The 14,847-nt window shown below is 34.4% G+C and overlaps 1 protein-coding gene across 1 annotated transcript; it reads right to left on the bottom strand.

Annotated features, from left to right (window-relative positions):
• Positions 1-1,776: 1,776 nt before the first annotated feature.
• Positions 1,777-2,799, bottom strand: LOC128870056 (piggyBac transposable element-derived protein 3-like). Its single transcript, XM_054112654.1, has one exon. The coding sequence runs from the start codon at positions 2,797-2,799 to the stop codon at positions 1,777-1,779; it is 1,023 nt and encodes a 340-aa protein (XP_053968629.1).
• Positions 2,800-14,847: the final 12,048 nt, after the last annotated feature.

Below are 14,847 nucleotides of genomic sequence, written 5' to 3' on the forward strand. Positions count from 1 at the left end.
ATTCATGTTACAAGACTTGACCAATACGCATCATTCCTGAACAACATACGAACTTTCATGGAGGAAAACATCCCAAAAAGCAATTCCTTTTTCCCACTATTAAACCTTGAATTATCCCAAATTACCAATATCCTCAACTCAATAGAACCAATCCATAAATTCCGGAACAAAAGATCCATTAATATGCTTGGTACCATTCATCCATTAATATGCCTGGAAGTATATTGCTGGGACACCGGACCATGATGATTTCGAAATGGTCAAAGACATTATAGATAAAAATAACATAAATAACAATAAGCAAGTTTTGATAAATCAAGCATTTAGCGACAGAATAAACAATTTGACAACAAAAACGAATATGTTAAGTAACGCTATTAGAAAATATAATAGACTTATAGATGAAATTGCATTACTTTTACAAACAAAAATTAGATTAGTTAAAGATGAACTGAAAGACGTTAAAAACGCAATACAGTGGGCAAAAAACAATGTAATAAATTCAAGCCTACTAAATAGATAAAAAAGAAATCGATGTAACTCTTAGCAAGCTTAGAGAAGAAAACATTTTATTTACTTCAACAGAAGAAGCCCTTAGCTTTGCCGACATTGATATTTTGTATAACGGCACTACTCTACTGTATGTTGTTAAAATCGCGCTCACAAGCAGGGAGAATTATGTTAATATTATTTTGAAACCCGTAAAGAAGGGAAATAAAATAATTAAACTGAAATACGATGAAATTTTAAGAAACGAGGAAAAAATATTTGGATTACTTGAGAATTGTAATCAAATTAATAGAATTAAATTATGTAAGAAAAGTCAATTGACTGACATTTCCAATGAACTTTGCATCCCCGCGCTCCTTAATGGTTTAAGCTCATCATGTTCAATTTCTGATGGGTACCATATTTTAACAATAGACAAAATTTCAACTGGCATAATACTTTTAAACGACTTTAACGGCACGGTCAATAATAACACGCTTAATGGCACATTCCTACTAAAATTTTCGAATTCAACTGTAAAGATAAATAACCAATTGTACAGAAATTGGGAAACACCCCCTATGGAGGTTGCTCCACCGATAGTCCAACCAACGCCTATAGAAAAATAATTCGTGAAAATACTTTCATTGGAGATGCTAAGTCAATTACACGTTAATAACACGGAGAAAATTAAATTGCTTAAGTCGGACTCTACGTTTAATAAATACATAAATATTTGCCTATTTGCTATCATAACAATTTGTCTAATTTTTCTGAGGTTTTCCTTTAAAAAAAAAGAGGGAAGTTATTTTTCAAACAACTATTCCGAGTCTAGAACAACCGCGACCCCCGGTAAAGCCTCCATTAAGTCGAAACTCACAAGTCAAAATTAACGACCTTCCGTACTTTTAACGATTGAGGACAATCGTTCTTAACCCTCTAGTGCATAGAAAAGATTTTTTATAATAAAATTATGTTTTGTACTAATTAGAGGCCATAAAACATAAATATAATATTATTTTTATTTGTACGACCCGAATTCGCCCTGTGGCCCTGGAAATTAGCACCCCGCCTCTGGACGGTCTTATGCAGGTAGCTTAAAAAAAATTACTAAAAATACAATACCACTTAAACAAGTAAACAGAAAACGTTTATTTATAAAAATTTAAGTAATATATAAAATAGTATACAAATTGTTAAGTTTGGTTCAAAGTCTAAGAAGAACGAATATATGTACATATACATTTACTTAGAAATAACTTCCCACCATATCTTCAAAAATGTCCTTTATTCAGCATGAAATTCCTTAAAACATGATTTTTTGACAGACATGCAAAGTGGTATGTTGCATTTTTCGCAATAAACTTGAGTCTCCGATTTACATGGCTTGTTACGACATTGACGTTTACTACTTTTATCGCAGAAATTTGGCCAATGATTGAGACAATCATACCTTATATTGGGTGGTGGTAGGTACAGTAACTTGCTTCCCTTTGGTACTTCTTCGGCTTGTTTTTCTGCAGTAGTGGGGCGACCAAATTTTTTCGTTTCCGATATGAGCAGGAGAGTTTCGGCGATTTCTTCCCGAAATCGTGGAAGCTCGACACGCTGACGTTTTTCACGATTGATACGATGGTATAAAACGTAAGCATTCACTATTGCCAAGTCGATAACATGGTGAAATATACGAGATGGCCATTTACGAGTCTTCATGCGAATTTTGTAGTGACCAATTAGACTGTCCATCAAGTCCACTCCGCCCATGTGCCGGTTGTATTCTTTGACAATGTTTGGACAACTCACATTTTCATATTGTTTTCTATTGCGGTTATAGCGACGGGACAATGTGTTTCGGTCGCTCGGATTATTCGAGTTAAATGGCTGCACACCTGCATACGTTGACGCTAAACGAACTGGTTTGCTGTCCTTCCAAACAACAGTAGAAGTATCTACTCCAAATGCGGTGGCAACGAAATCCTCCAAATATCCACGAGGAGCTTTTTTCACCACTAGCTGTTCATCGGCAGATAGTTTACAGTTTTTCATACGGTTGGCTCGAAAAGTTCCAAGCGAATAAATTCCACGGGAAAGAGAAAGATCAGATACAGAAATGTTGTTTGCTGTTTCTTGTAGAAAGGAATCATTTTGATTGGGGACCACAAAATCTGGGTCATTCACGTCGTTGTCACTATCGAAATCATCGCCTTCAATTTCCTCATCACTGTTTTCGCAAAAGTCCATAAAGTCGTTGAACTTCTCATCTGACATCTTCGACAAGTCGTATTTGCGTTTGCGTCCCCACCGCGACATTTTTCTAGTGATAAAAAATATAAATCAGCATAATATGTGAACTTGAAGTTCAAAATAACTGAACATTTTTTTTGAACGCACTGCATACGGCCTCCTGTAGACGGTTGCAGCGTGAAGCACACAGTGGCACAATGTACATAAAAAAAAACTTGGAGAGCACTTTATCTCACTCTACACTTCTCAATCTACTTACCAAATATTTTTTTAACTCAATATTCCAATAGGGCACTTCTTAGGAAGTCTCACAAAAACACCTTCTCAAAAAAATACTTTTTTCGGTTATTTGATCACTTCTTTTAATTCCACTTGCAAAATTTTTGTAATATGAGCACATGCGGCTTTTACGATCAAGGGTAAACTGAAGAATATGAATCGTGTAAGCTGCATGACAAACAAAAAAGCACTTTGTGTTTTTAGTTTATTTTTTTTTTGCTTTTAAGTGTTGCCCGCCTGTAGGCGGTTATATGCACTAGAGGGTTAAGGGGGAAGAGTTAACACACAATATATTTTGCCTAACGTACAATCGTACAATCACCTTTTTCCAATGAACTCACTCAGCAGTTGCGCAAACCCTCAAGCGGAAGCGTTTACTGTTTCACAATATCGTTGTCAATTCTTTTTGCAATAAAATTCTTACTAATTCAAACTTGTGAAAATAAATAATGCTTACGTAGCGAACTCACTCAGCAGTTGCCCAAACCCTCAAGCGGAAGCGTTTACTGTTTCACAATATCGTTGTTCACTAATTCAAACTTGGGAAAATAAATAATGCTTACGTAGCGCGTGGCTTAAGCAACGCCTTCCTGTAGAATTAAGTTATTCGTAGGTGTAGAGTTAAGTAATTTTTGTAAAGTTTTTGAGTTTAATTCGGACAGTTAGTAAAGGTGGACGCACCGCACCAAGTAAATTACCGTGTTTTTATTTTCATTAAGGTTTTCCGCGCAAGGAAACCTAACTTACATAAATGATTTTTTACTCTTATCTTTTTAAACAGTTGGTTTAAACAGCTGACGCACGTTTCGTGATTTGTTTCACTGTCAAACATCTTCAGTTTGGTCTATAACACGGTGTGACAAAAAAAAAAAATTAAATATACTTTTATGGAGACCTAGCACAACTTGTGGGCATAGAAAAACTAAAAAAAATGGTATAGCAGAAATTTCCAATACACCCCCAAAATCTCATTTTATGGCCATAAAACCGTGTTTCAGTAGGTTGATGTGAAGAATCACTCCTAACTTCGCCAATTTCTATCCGATTTCGAATTTGTTTTTTTAATTCGACAGAACAAAAACAAACCTTTTTGACAGTATGTTGACAATTTTTCAGAAATGACAACTGACGAGACTGTAGATTTAGAGACTGTTTTTATTTTTTCTCTATTTTTTCAACTTTGCCATAAGTTTTACGATATTATCCGTTAGTGAGGATTTTTTTTAGTACACTACTGTTATAGTAAATTTAATTTTGCGTCGAATGAGCTATATTTAACTCTAATTGAATTAAAATTAATAGAGTTGTATGAGTTTTAAGATTTTTTTTTTTTTTTTACTAATTTGGTGTGTAGGTATAACTGACGCTAAATGGGAATAAGGACGTGTTTTGATGCGTTATTATAGATACGTAATATTTATTGGAGTATATATGTATACATAAGAGTACACTGTACTGCATACAACAGAACTGGTTAGAACTTACGAAAATATCTGACATATTATAGCACTTTTTTTTTTCAATAGAAATATGAAAAAGCTCCCAAGTGTACCAAAGTTCACACTGTACATTGATTAACAAAAGAAGTTTGTTATTATAATTTAACCTTATTAAAACGTCAAAGTTTTATTGTTTGTTTCATTGAAATTCAAGAGATATAAATCAAAACGTTGCCAGAAAAGTCGAATTTCTCAATATTCTCCGATGATGTGGCATCATCAGCCTTATCATAAACCAGATGATTATTATTTTTATAAAACGGACGCAAACGGTCATCATTATAAAGCTCGAAAGCACATAAAGTATGCTGATGTTGCAACTGTTAAGAACCCCGTAGTCTTGGACGATATGATTGACTCAACTGCAGGTCATGAACTGAAGGAAGTTCAACTCATTGCTGATGATGATCAAACTGATAACAATAAACCTGATGATGAAGAGTACTTTCCGTCTGGTTCTAAGTCTTCAGAACGACACATTGTATCAAATTCAGATTTTCAGGATCTTTCTCGTGATTTACTTCTATCGGGAAGACAATCTGAAACGCTCGCTTCTCGATTTAAACAATGGAATTTAGTTGAACACGACTTCAGATGAATGATGATGATCGAATTTTTTACAGAGAAGTATTCAAAACTGATGAAGAGAATGACAAATGTACCGTACCATACTAAACTCCAAAGGGCCGTTTCCAATGCATTTTTAAGTTTGGAACCAGTTCCGTTGTGTACTGCACCGTACCGCACCGTACCATACCGTACAGTGCTGCACTGCACAATACTCCAATAAATATTATGTGTTTATAATGACACTTGTTATCATTTTCATGCTTCGAAACGCGCTCTTATTCCCATTTAGCGTAAGTTATACCTACATACCAAATTAGTAAAAAAAAAACTAAAATCTTAAAACTCACACAACTCCATTAATTTTAATTCAATTACAGTCAAACATAGCTCATTCGACGCAAAATTAAATTTACTATAACAGTAGTGTACTAAAAAAAATCCTCACTAACGGATAATATCGTAAAACTTATGGCAAAGTTGAAAAAATAGAGAAAAAATTCCAAATACTTCCGTCTACAGTCTGGTCAGTTGTCATTTCTGAAAAATTGTCAACATACTGTCAAAAAGGTTTATTTTTGTTCTGTCGAATTAAAGAAACAAATTCGAAATCGGATAGAAATTGGCGAAGTTAGGAGTGATTCTTAACATCAACCTACTGAAAAACGGTTTTATGGACATAAAATGAGATTTTGGGGGTGTATTGGAAATTTCTCCTATACCATTTTTCTTAGTTTTTCAAAACCTACAAGTTGTACTAGGTCTCCATAAAAGTATAATTTCACTGTCGCACAGTGTAATTTAACCATGAATCGTCTTACAAACGAACAAGGCTTGCAAATCATTGAATTTTATTATAAAAATGCGTGTTCGGTTACGAAAGTTTATCTTCCATTTTATGGTCAGTTTAACCCCAGAGTACGAAACATATTTTACGTACGTTGTAACGAATGATCGTCGAATCGACGACGTATTTTTTAATTGACTACAGCTATAGCTTAAAACCAAATATACCCTGTTAATAAATGATTTTAATTATTTTGACATCCGATTAATCTATATAAACAACAAATTCAATTTTTATTCATAGGAAATGGATTTATTTAATTTTTGTACTAACTCATTTCATGTTGTACAAAATTTTGAGATCATAAAAAAAGCAACTAAATATTATTGTATAACAAAAATAAAAAAATAAAAGCAGTAAAAGCTTAGAAATTACACATTCTTAGCTTGAAAAAAAGTTAAAGAAAAATTCAAATAATATTTACATTGAACAAGAGTCACACAGTTCAACTTTGTGCTCTCCACATATAGGTTTTTCGCATTTATCACATTTTGACTTCGTCATTCGTCGTTTTTGGTACGGACATGATCTGCACATATTTCTTTTATTTTCTTTTTTATCCTTTTTGGTTAACTCCCCGTTATTTTTACTGCAATTCGGAGTAACAATATTTTCAATATTTGCTCTTGTCTTGCTAAGTAACTTTGGCATTTCCAGTCTTTCTTTTTGCCATGGTTCAACAAGACTCTTGTGGAGCTCTTTCATGAATTGTCTGCGGTTGAGAGGTTTTATTCCGGCAGTAAACATATTGTGTGTATAAATTACGTAGCTGTTAATAAATGCTATATTTAGGATACCATAAAATATACACATTGACCATCTATTTGTCTTTCGTGAACACGACATGACACGGCACATTTGGTCCAACGTATCGACTCCGCCTTTTGTTGAGTTATAAAATTCGATCATATGCGGCTTTTTATTATCAAAATTAACCGTTCCTTCCTCATTGCATGATGACAACAGACGCACAACTTTATTGGGCTTTGGTTTATATGAAAGTAATGTCAATTCCTGGCCGTAGCAGAAAATCGAAGTTGGCATTTACGTCCTTTCATCTTCAGCAGCTTTTTGGGTATTTCTTTTTTATTCTTACGCAAGGTTGCTACAAGTGTTAGATTATACGGTGACTTAAATAGCGATTTTGCCAAGGCAGCCGAAGTAAACCAATACACTTTTGTATAAAAGAATCCCAAACGTTTCTAATTGGAGCAAATTTGTCAGAGATTCTTTGGATACGTTGCGATTTGTCATCAAATCTTAAACGTGTTTGAAGAAACAAAAAACGGTCTTTACTCATGGTTGCCACATATCGTTATCCAGAATAAATACTATCAAAGAGCTCTCTAGCGGCGAGATGATTATCTTTTCTTGCAGCTGAGAGGACTAATATTCCAAGCACAGCTTTTATTTCCTTTGCGTTTGTTATTCTATTTGCTATAGCCAAGCAGGTTTAGAATTATTGTGTCTTAAATTTATTTCGGCATTTGACATTGTACAATTTCGTTTAATATTTGCTCACTTAAAAACATTTCAAAATATTTAAGGGGATCAACGATATTTTTGCAGTTGCGAGTAGGTTCACGAGCTTTGTGCACTATGTTACATGCTGTATGATGAGATTTAGGCTTAACGGTTGACCATTTGTGGAGGTTTCTTCCACGTAATATATTTTTCGAAAATGTTACGATGTGTGAATTCGGTCTTAATCCCAAGTTTTGTGAACTAGTTGCTTCTTCAGTTTCATTTGATATTTCAATATCACTGCCTGAGTTTCTAGAAACAAACGGGGAAACATTGTCTTCTTCTGATTCAGAAGAAGTTTTTGAAAAGCTGTCGTCACTTAACTCCACGTCGCTTTTGTCTGCATCGCTTTCAATTACATCCTCATTATCAGAATAATCACAACTCTCAAAAAACTTTTCAATTTCATTATCGGTTAATGTTTTTTTATTATAAGCCATTTTGTTTTTCAACTAAAGTAAACAAGGACAAAGTAAATAATTCCGCAATATAAAAATACAAATAAGCAATGATATTAATCCAGACATAAAAGTCACCCTAGTACTAAACTTCGACGATTCGACGAGCACAAAACAAAAATAAGTAATGTTCTAGCAACGCGGTTTAAAAAACACGACTGCTTGCAACAAGAGTCAATGACCTACTAACATCATGCAAAATTTGAGAGTGTTAGACACACACATTTAAAAGCAATTTAGTAAAAAACAACGATGCTCGTCGAATCGTCGATCATTCGTACTCCAGGGTTAATCGACCCACTGAAGCGGGTATTCGAGCTATTATGACTAAATTTAGAACCAAATTTACATTATTGGGCATCAAAGAACCAACACGCTTACGTAGAGTACGAACTGAAGAATATATCGCAGCTCTATCGGCCAGTGTTAATGATGACCATCAATTATCGACTCGTCGCCGATCGCAGCAATTGGGCCTCTGTTACTCAACAACGTGGAAAATGTTGCGAAAGGATTTAGGTGTGAAGCCTTTCAAAATACAGCTGGTACAAGAATTGAAGCCGAACGACCGACCGCAACGCAGAATTTTTGGTGAATGGGCTCTTAGAAAGTTGGCCGAAGATCCACTATTTAATCGAAAAATTGTGTTCAGCGACGAAGTTCATTTTTGAATCAATGGGTACGTAAGTAAGCAGAATTGTCGATTGTGGAGTGAAGATCAGCCAGAAGAATTGCAAGAGCTACCAATGTATACAGAAAAGGTGACAGTTTGGTGCGGTTTATGGGCTGGAGGTATCATTGGACCGTACTTCTTCAAAGATGCTGCGAATCGTAACGTAACTGTGAATGGTGAGCGCTACCGTGAAATGATATCCAACTTTTTTTTGCCCAAAATGCAAGAGCTTGACTTGCATGACATGTGGTTTCAGCAAGACGGTACCACATGCCACACAGCACGCGTAAAAATGGACTTATTCAGAGGCGAGTTCGGTGAACATTTTATTTCACGTTCGGGGCCTGTCAATTGGCCACCCAGATCGTGCGATGTAACGCCTTTAGATTATTTTTTGTGGGGCTATGTTAAAGCTCATTTCTATTCAGACAAGCCTGCTTCAATTAACGCATTAGAAGACAACATTAAAGCATTTATATAATATGTGAGATACCAGCCGAAACATTGGAAAGAGTATGCCGAAATTGGACTAAGCGGATGGACCATTTGAAGCGCAATCGCGGTCAACATCTGCATGAAATAATCTTCAAACATTAAATTATATGGACTGTACTGTCGATTTAAATAAAAATGTCATGCATTTTTCTGAATTTTACGTGTGTGTTTTTGAAAAACCTTCCTATAGCTCCTAAAAAATCACCCGTTATAACCGCACACACTCACTTTATGCCTCTATAGGCTTATGTTTCCAAAACCAAAATTCTAAGCCAGCGACTACAAGAACAAAATGCATTCATAGCGGCCATGATTATTTACCCGCGACGGCGCTGAACAGTTTGAAATATTAAAAAGCACAACAAAAAGAAACTCATTGATAAGTTCGAGGTCATATATCTACGAGTACCAGAGAACGTTAAATATAGAGAATTCTCACGAGCTACGAATAGTGTGAATTGTCAAAAATGAAGTCTAACCGCCGCCGGGGTGTGGTGAAACTTTTAACAGAGATGTTTACAGCGATTTCTCCTTTAGCATATTGGCCCTGCACAGTTTTTGGCTTCTGTAGGAAATCAAATTGACGAATAGCCGACGGCATTTTGCAAAGTATTTGCTTGTGCATTTTTATGTTCCCTTGATAAACGAAAATTTATTCAATTTGTATTTTCAAACAAAGGTGATGAAGAAAAAAAAATGGTTGAATATTTATTACAATATATGTGCCAACATTTCAAATCAAAGTAACTTTAATATTTTGATTTAATTTACCTCTCACATTTTGGTATGTGCGTTTTAGTAAATTTAAAAGAAAACAAATTTGATGAAAATTTTTACTAATTTTTTGAGTCGAAATTAATTCATAGCATAAAGTGTTTTGGTACATCGACATATGTATTTACATTTGAATATGCATTTATTTGTTCCTTTGGCAAACCCAATTTTTTTCAATTTACATTTTATTACAGGGAATAATAATATACATACATTTGTATGTATGCATTTTCTAGATAGTATAAAACTTTAAAATAAATAAAGGAAAACTTCAAAGGAACGTATTTGCATATATGGGACAACTAAGTTCAATTGCATCTTTATTAAATATAGTGTTGCACGCATACATATGTGCGCACTGAAGCAACATGAACTACCTCACGAGCATCGCCTTATAGGTATTTCATGTAAATAACCTAATGATCAGATTCCTGCCTCACAAATGCAAAACAAATTTCTTTTGAATATTCATGTACATGTGCGTATGTACACTTGGTGCCCATATCCCTGCAACCAAATCAGAAAATTCTGTATACAAAACGCTTCATTACCAGGCACACAGAAAAATGACATATGCAAATATGAATATGTGAATTGAATTCAAGCAAAACAAAGCTTATTAATATACACATATGCATGTGCATACAACCGCACACACAGGGCACTCACTTTATTCCTCAAAATGCGTATATCGTTCAAAGCTAAAATTCTATGCTAGCGACTACAAGAACAAAATGCAGTCATAGACGCAAGCGTAGCGGCCATCATTCTAGTTGCCATAGCGCTGAATAGTCGCGGCGGCGCTGAACAGTTTCAACTATTGTACTGTACAACAAAAACTCATCATCAAAAAATTCATTGATAAATTCGAGCTCATACTTCTAAGAGCAAGTACTTTCATTCATAAAACGAGCCGCCCATATGTCAATTTTCTCGACCATTCGAAAATAGTCAATATTAGAATATTTCGCGTAGAATTATTTGCCAATATTTGATAAATCTTCAATTTTTGTCAAGTCGAGTGCCCGCGGCTTCGTACATATGTATGCATCAATATATGTACGTAAATATGTGTATATGTACAATGCTGTGCCTATGAATATGCGCTGCGCCTTTGAATGCGCGCTGGATTTCTTGAGAAGTTTTATCTTGAGCTGTCGCTAGTGAGCATGCACACACACAGCATATGCATATGCGCAAATGTATATAAATTCACAAATTTACATTTGCATATGCCATTTTCCTGTGCGCCTGGTAATGAAGCGTTTTCTATAGAGGATTTTGATTCAGTTGAAGGGATTCAACAAAGTTTTACAGACACCAGACAGACAGACATAACATATGTATATAATTTTGGATGATTTGGAAAATTCAAATATATATGTAGGTCATATCAAACAGCTACCTAACATTCTATGCTTCTAATCACCAACAAATCCTTATCGACTGCTGCTAAATTTACATAATTCAGCCCCTTACTGTTAACTTTGGTAAAAAATGTGGCTGTGGTGTATCTCGTGCGCAAAACGAGTACCCCTGAAAATTTCATACGCTCCTGTCATTGAGACTTCTCTATACATTAACGTTCTCTGCGAGTACTTTCATTCATAAAACGAGCCGCCCATATGCCAATTTTCTCAACCATTCGAAAATAGTCAATATTGAAAATTTCGCGTAGAATTATTTGCCAATATTTGGTAAATCTTGAATTTTTGTCATGTCGAATGGTCGCGGCTCCGTTATTATATATGAATGAAAAAGGTTATAGTATTATTTACCATATACCTAATAGACATATGTATGTCGTATGCTAATATATTTATATGAACATGCATACATACAATTTCGCGCAATTGTCATAAAAAAACCAAAAAGAACAAATCTAATATGTAACCATGCATAAAAATTATATGGACATATCAAATGAACCAATCTTTTCTGTGCGCAAGCAAATGTAAGCTAATATAAACTATATTTTTTACACTTGCGTATCAGTCTCTCCCTCTTCTTTCTCTCCGACAGCCATATTAATTAATTTCCTATTGTTAACTTGTGGTGAAGTAATTTCTGAGTTTAATTTCTTACTGCGCCTTCTCTATGAATTTACGTTCTCTGGTTAACCCTTTCGGTACATCTTTTTATTGCGCCATCCAAAAAATCCAAATATTTGTCTGAGTATTTATTTTAGGACCAATAACAATACAAATAAATTTTTTTTTTTTTTTTTTTTGTTAAGTGATTTTTTTTTAATGTTGCCATATGGCAACAAATGTTTTGTATTCGTTTCAATCGCAAATAAACTTCTTCTGCAATCTAATGCAAGTTAACACCTTACGAGAAATTTGTTGCCATATGGCAACAAGCTTAGTTTTAAAAAATTAGCAAAAAAATATTTATATGCCAAATGACAGATTGAACATTTTTCTATATACTTTATTCAAAAATTGTTGAAAACATTTGCCCAAAATGCCTCAAAAATATAAAAATGCAAAATACAAATTTCAGAGTGAAGTGCTATATGCCAGAAGGCTTTCTTTAAAAATGTTGTATTACCGATATATAATGGGCGGTTATTATTTATTTTATTCCTGTTTAACCATTAAACTTCAATTTTTGAAAATATGTAACAAAAAAGTTGATATATTTTACAAGAGAGTGTTGACGGCCTTTTAAAGTTTACCGTTGCCATATGGCAACAATATCGCGAAAGGGTTAATGTATACAGAAGTCTCACGGGCTACGAATACGAGTAGTGTGAAATGTCAAAAATTAAGTCTAACTACCACCGGGGTGTGGTGAAACTTTTAACAGAGCTGATTACAGCGAATCCTCTTTTTAGTATATTTGCTCTGACGAAATTTGAAATTTGCTTGTGCATTTCTATGTTCCCTTGATAAACGAAATTTTATTCAATTTATATTTTCAAACAAACATAAATGATTTGTCTGTGCCAACATTTAAAATCAAAGTAACGTTAATGTTAGTTGATTTAATATAAAAAGAAGAATTTGAACAAAGTTCACACATTTTGGTGAAATTTTAAAACTATACAAATTTGATGAAAATTTTCACTAATTTTTCGATTCGAAACTAATTTTAGACGAGAATTCATAGAGCATAGAAGTGTTTTGGTATATTGATATATGTATATGTATATCAATATATACATACATATATCATGTTAGTTACATTTGTGCAAAAGTTCAATTGCATCTTCAATTATTATAGTGTTACATACATACAGTGAGTCACAGTCAAGTGAGCCACCAATTCCTTGAAGATATTTGTTCAAACAACTTTTGTAAATACTTTCAAACACCCATTATTTTTTGTCAATTTTATCAAGTGAGCATGCTTGTGTAATCTAACTGTATTTTTTCTGTTTGTTTGCTGCTGAAGTAAGAGTAATAATGAAGAACAAAAACAAACGCACAAACTAACGCCACACTCAAAGTGAGCCACCTAACATTGTTTCTTTTAAAATAACGGGATATGTATTTTTGGATATTAATTTTCGCTTGCATCTTATTCTTAGTGTTTTAGTTGTTTATTATCAAGCGGGTTATAAAGATGGGTCGACAAACAAGTGTTGCAATTAGACAGTTAGTAATTGATCTTTTTAAAAAAGGAAAATCCCAAAGAAAAATTGCGGAATATGTGAATAAAAGTCGAGGAACTGTCCAGCACATCATACATCGCTTTACTAGAGGAGGAAGAGTAGGAAACAAGCAGAAAGAAAGCAAAAAAAAAGGTGTTTTCAGAAAAGGACGAGGCATTTGACGAAAGATGTTTGAGGAGCCGCTAAATATCCACGTTAACCCCGAAACTGTAAGAAGAGTTCTCAGAAAGCAAGGTTATAAGGTTGTACGGCCAGAAACAAGCCATTTATTAGCAGCAAAAATTGAAAAAAAAGGTTGGAGTTTGCGCTGAAATATGTCTACAAGGATATGAGTTTCTGGCAAAAGGTTCATAACGGTATAATGCAACGTAGAGGCTATATAATATTTTTGTAGGTTCTCTCTACAGACGAAAGTAAATTTAACTTATTTGGCTCTGACGGTAAGAAGATGGTATGGCGACAAAAAAACACTGAGTTTCAGCGAAAAACCTAACTCCCAGTATGAAGCACGGCGGTGGCTCCGTCATGGTTTGGGGCTGCATGGCAAGTGGTAGAACTGGAAATCTTCAACATATTCCAGGCATAATGGATAAATACGTTTATATAGACGTTTTGAAGCAAAATCTTAAGCCAAGTGTCGAAAAACTAGGGATCGAAGGCGACTTCTATTTTTACCAGGACAATGATCCTAAGCACAAGTCGTTTGTTGCGCGGGAATACCTATTATATAACTGCCCCCACGTATTGGAAGTACCACCGCAGTCTCCAGATATAAATATAATTGAAAACTTATGGTTCCGTCTTGACCAAAACCTGCGGAAACATAGCATTTCTTCAAAACAAAGCCTTTTAGATGCCTTACAAGACGAGTGGCGTGCAATTCCTTCCACATATGCCTGTAAGTTATTAGAATCAATGCCCCGACGTCTAAAAGCCGTTATTTACGCCAAAGGTTGACCAACAAAGTATTAATTTGTTATTTAAGTTCAGTTCAGCTAAGGTGGCTCACTTTCACTGTGAGATAGATTTGTGAATTATTTTAGTTTTTGTTCATTTTTTTACAATAAACAAAGAAAGTTCTTCATGTAAGCGATGAATTATTGAAGCTAATATTCAAACAATAAAAACACATAAGCCTTTTTTCCAATCTGTGGTATTTTTAAACAAATTTCTACTAAATCTGATGACTAGGAAGTGTGGCTCACTTTGACTGTGACTCACTGTATGTGCATACGTATGCAGCAACCATGACCTACCTCACGAACACCGCCTTATCATATTTACAGGCAGTAATTAGGGAGTAAGTATTCGAATGATCGAATTCCTGCAAATGCTAAAACAGTTTTTTCTGCATATGCATCGACGGATTTGCATGTGCG

This window comes from Anastrepha ludens, chromosome X (assembly GCF_028408465.1).
Source record: "Anastrepha ludens isolate Willacy chromosome X, idAnaLude1.1, whole genome shotgun sequence".
In the NCBI taxonomy this organism is placed as follows: Eukaryota; Metazoa; Arthropoda; class Insecta; order Diptera; family Tephritidae; genus Anastrepha; species Anastrepha ludens.

Coding starts and splice junctions, on each gene's coding strand:
- LOC128870056 (XM_054112654.1), bottom strand. CDS start 2,799: ATGTCGCGGTGGGGACGCAAACGCAAATACGACTTGTCGAAGATGTCA.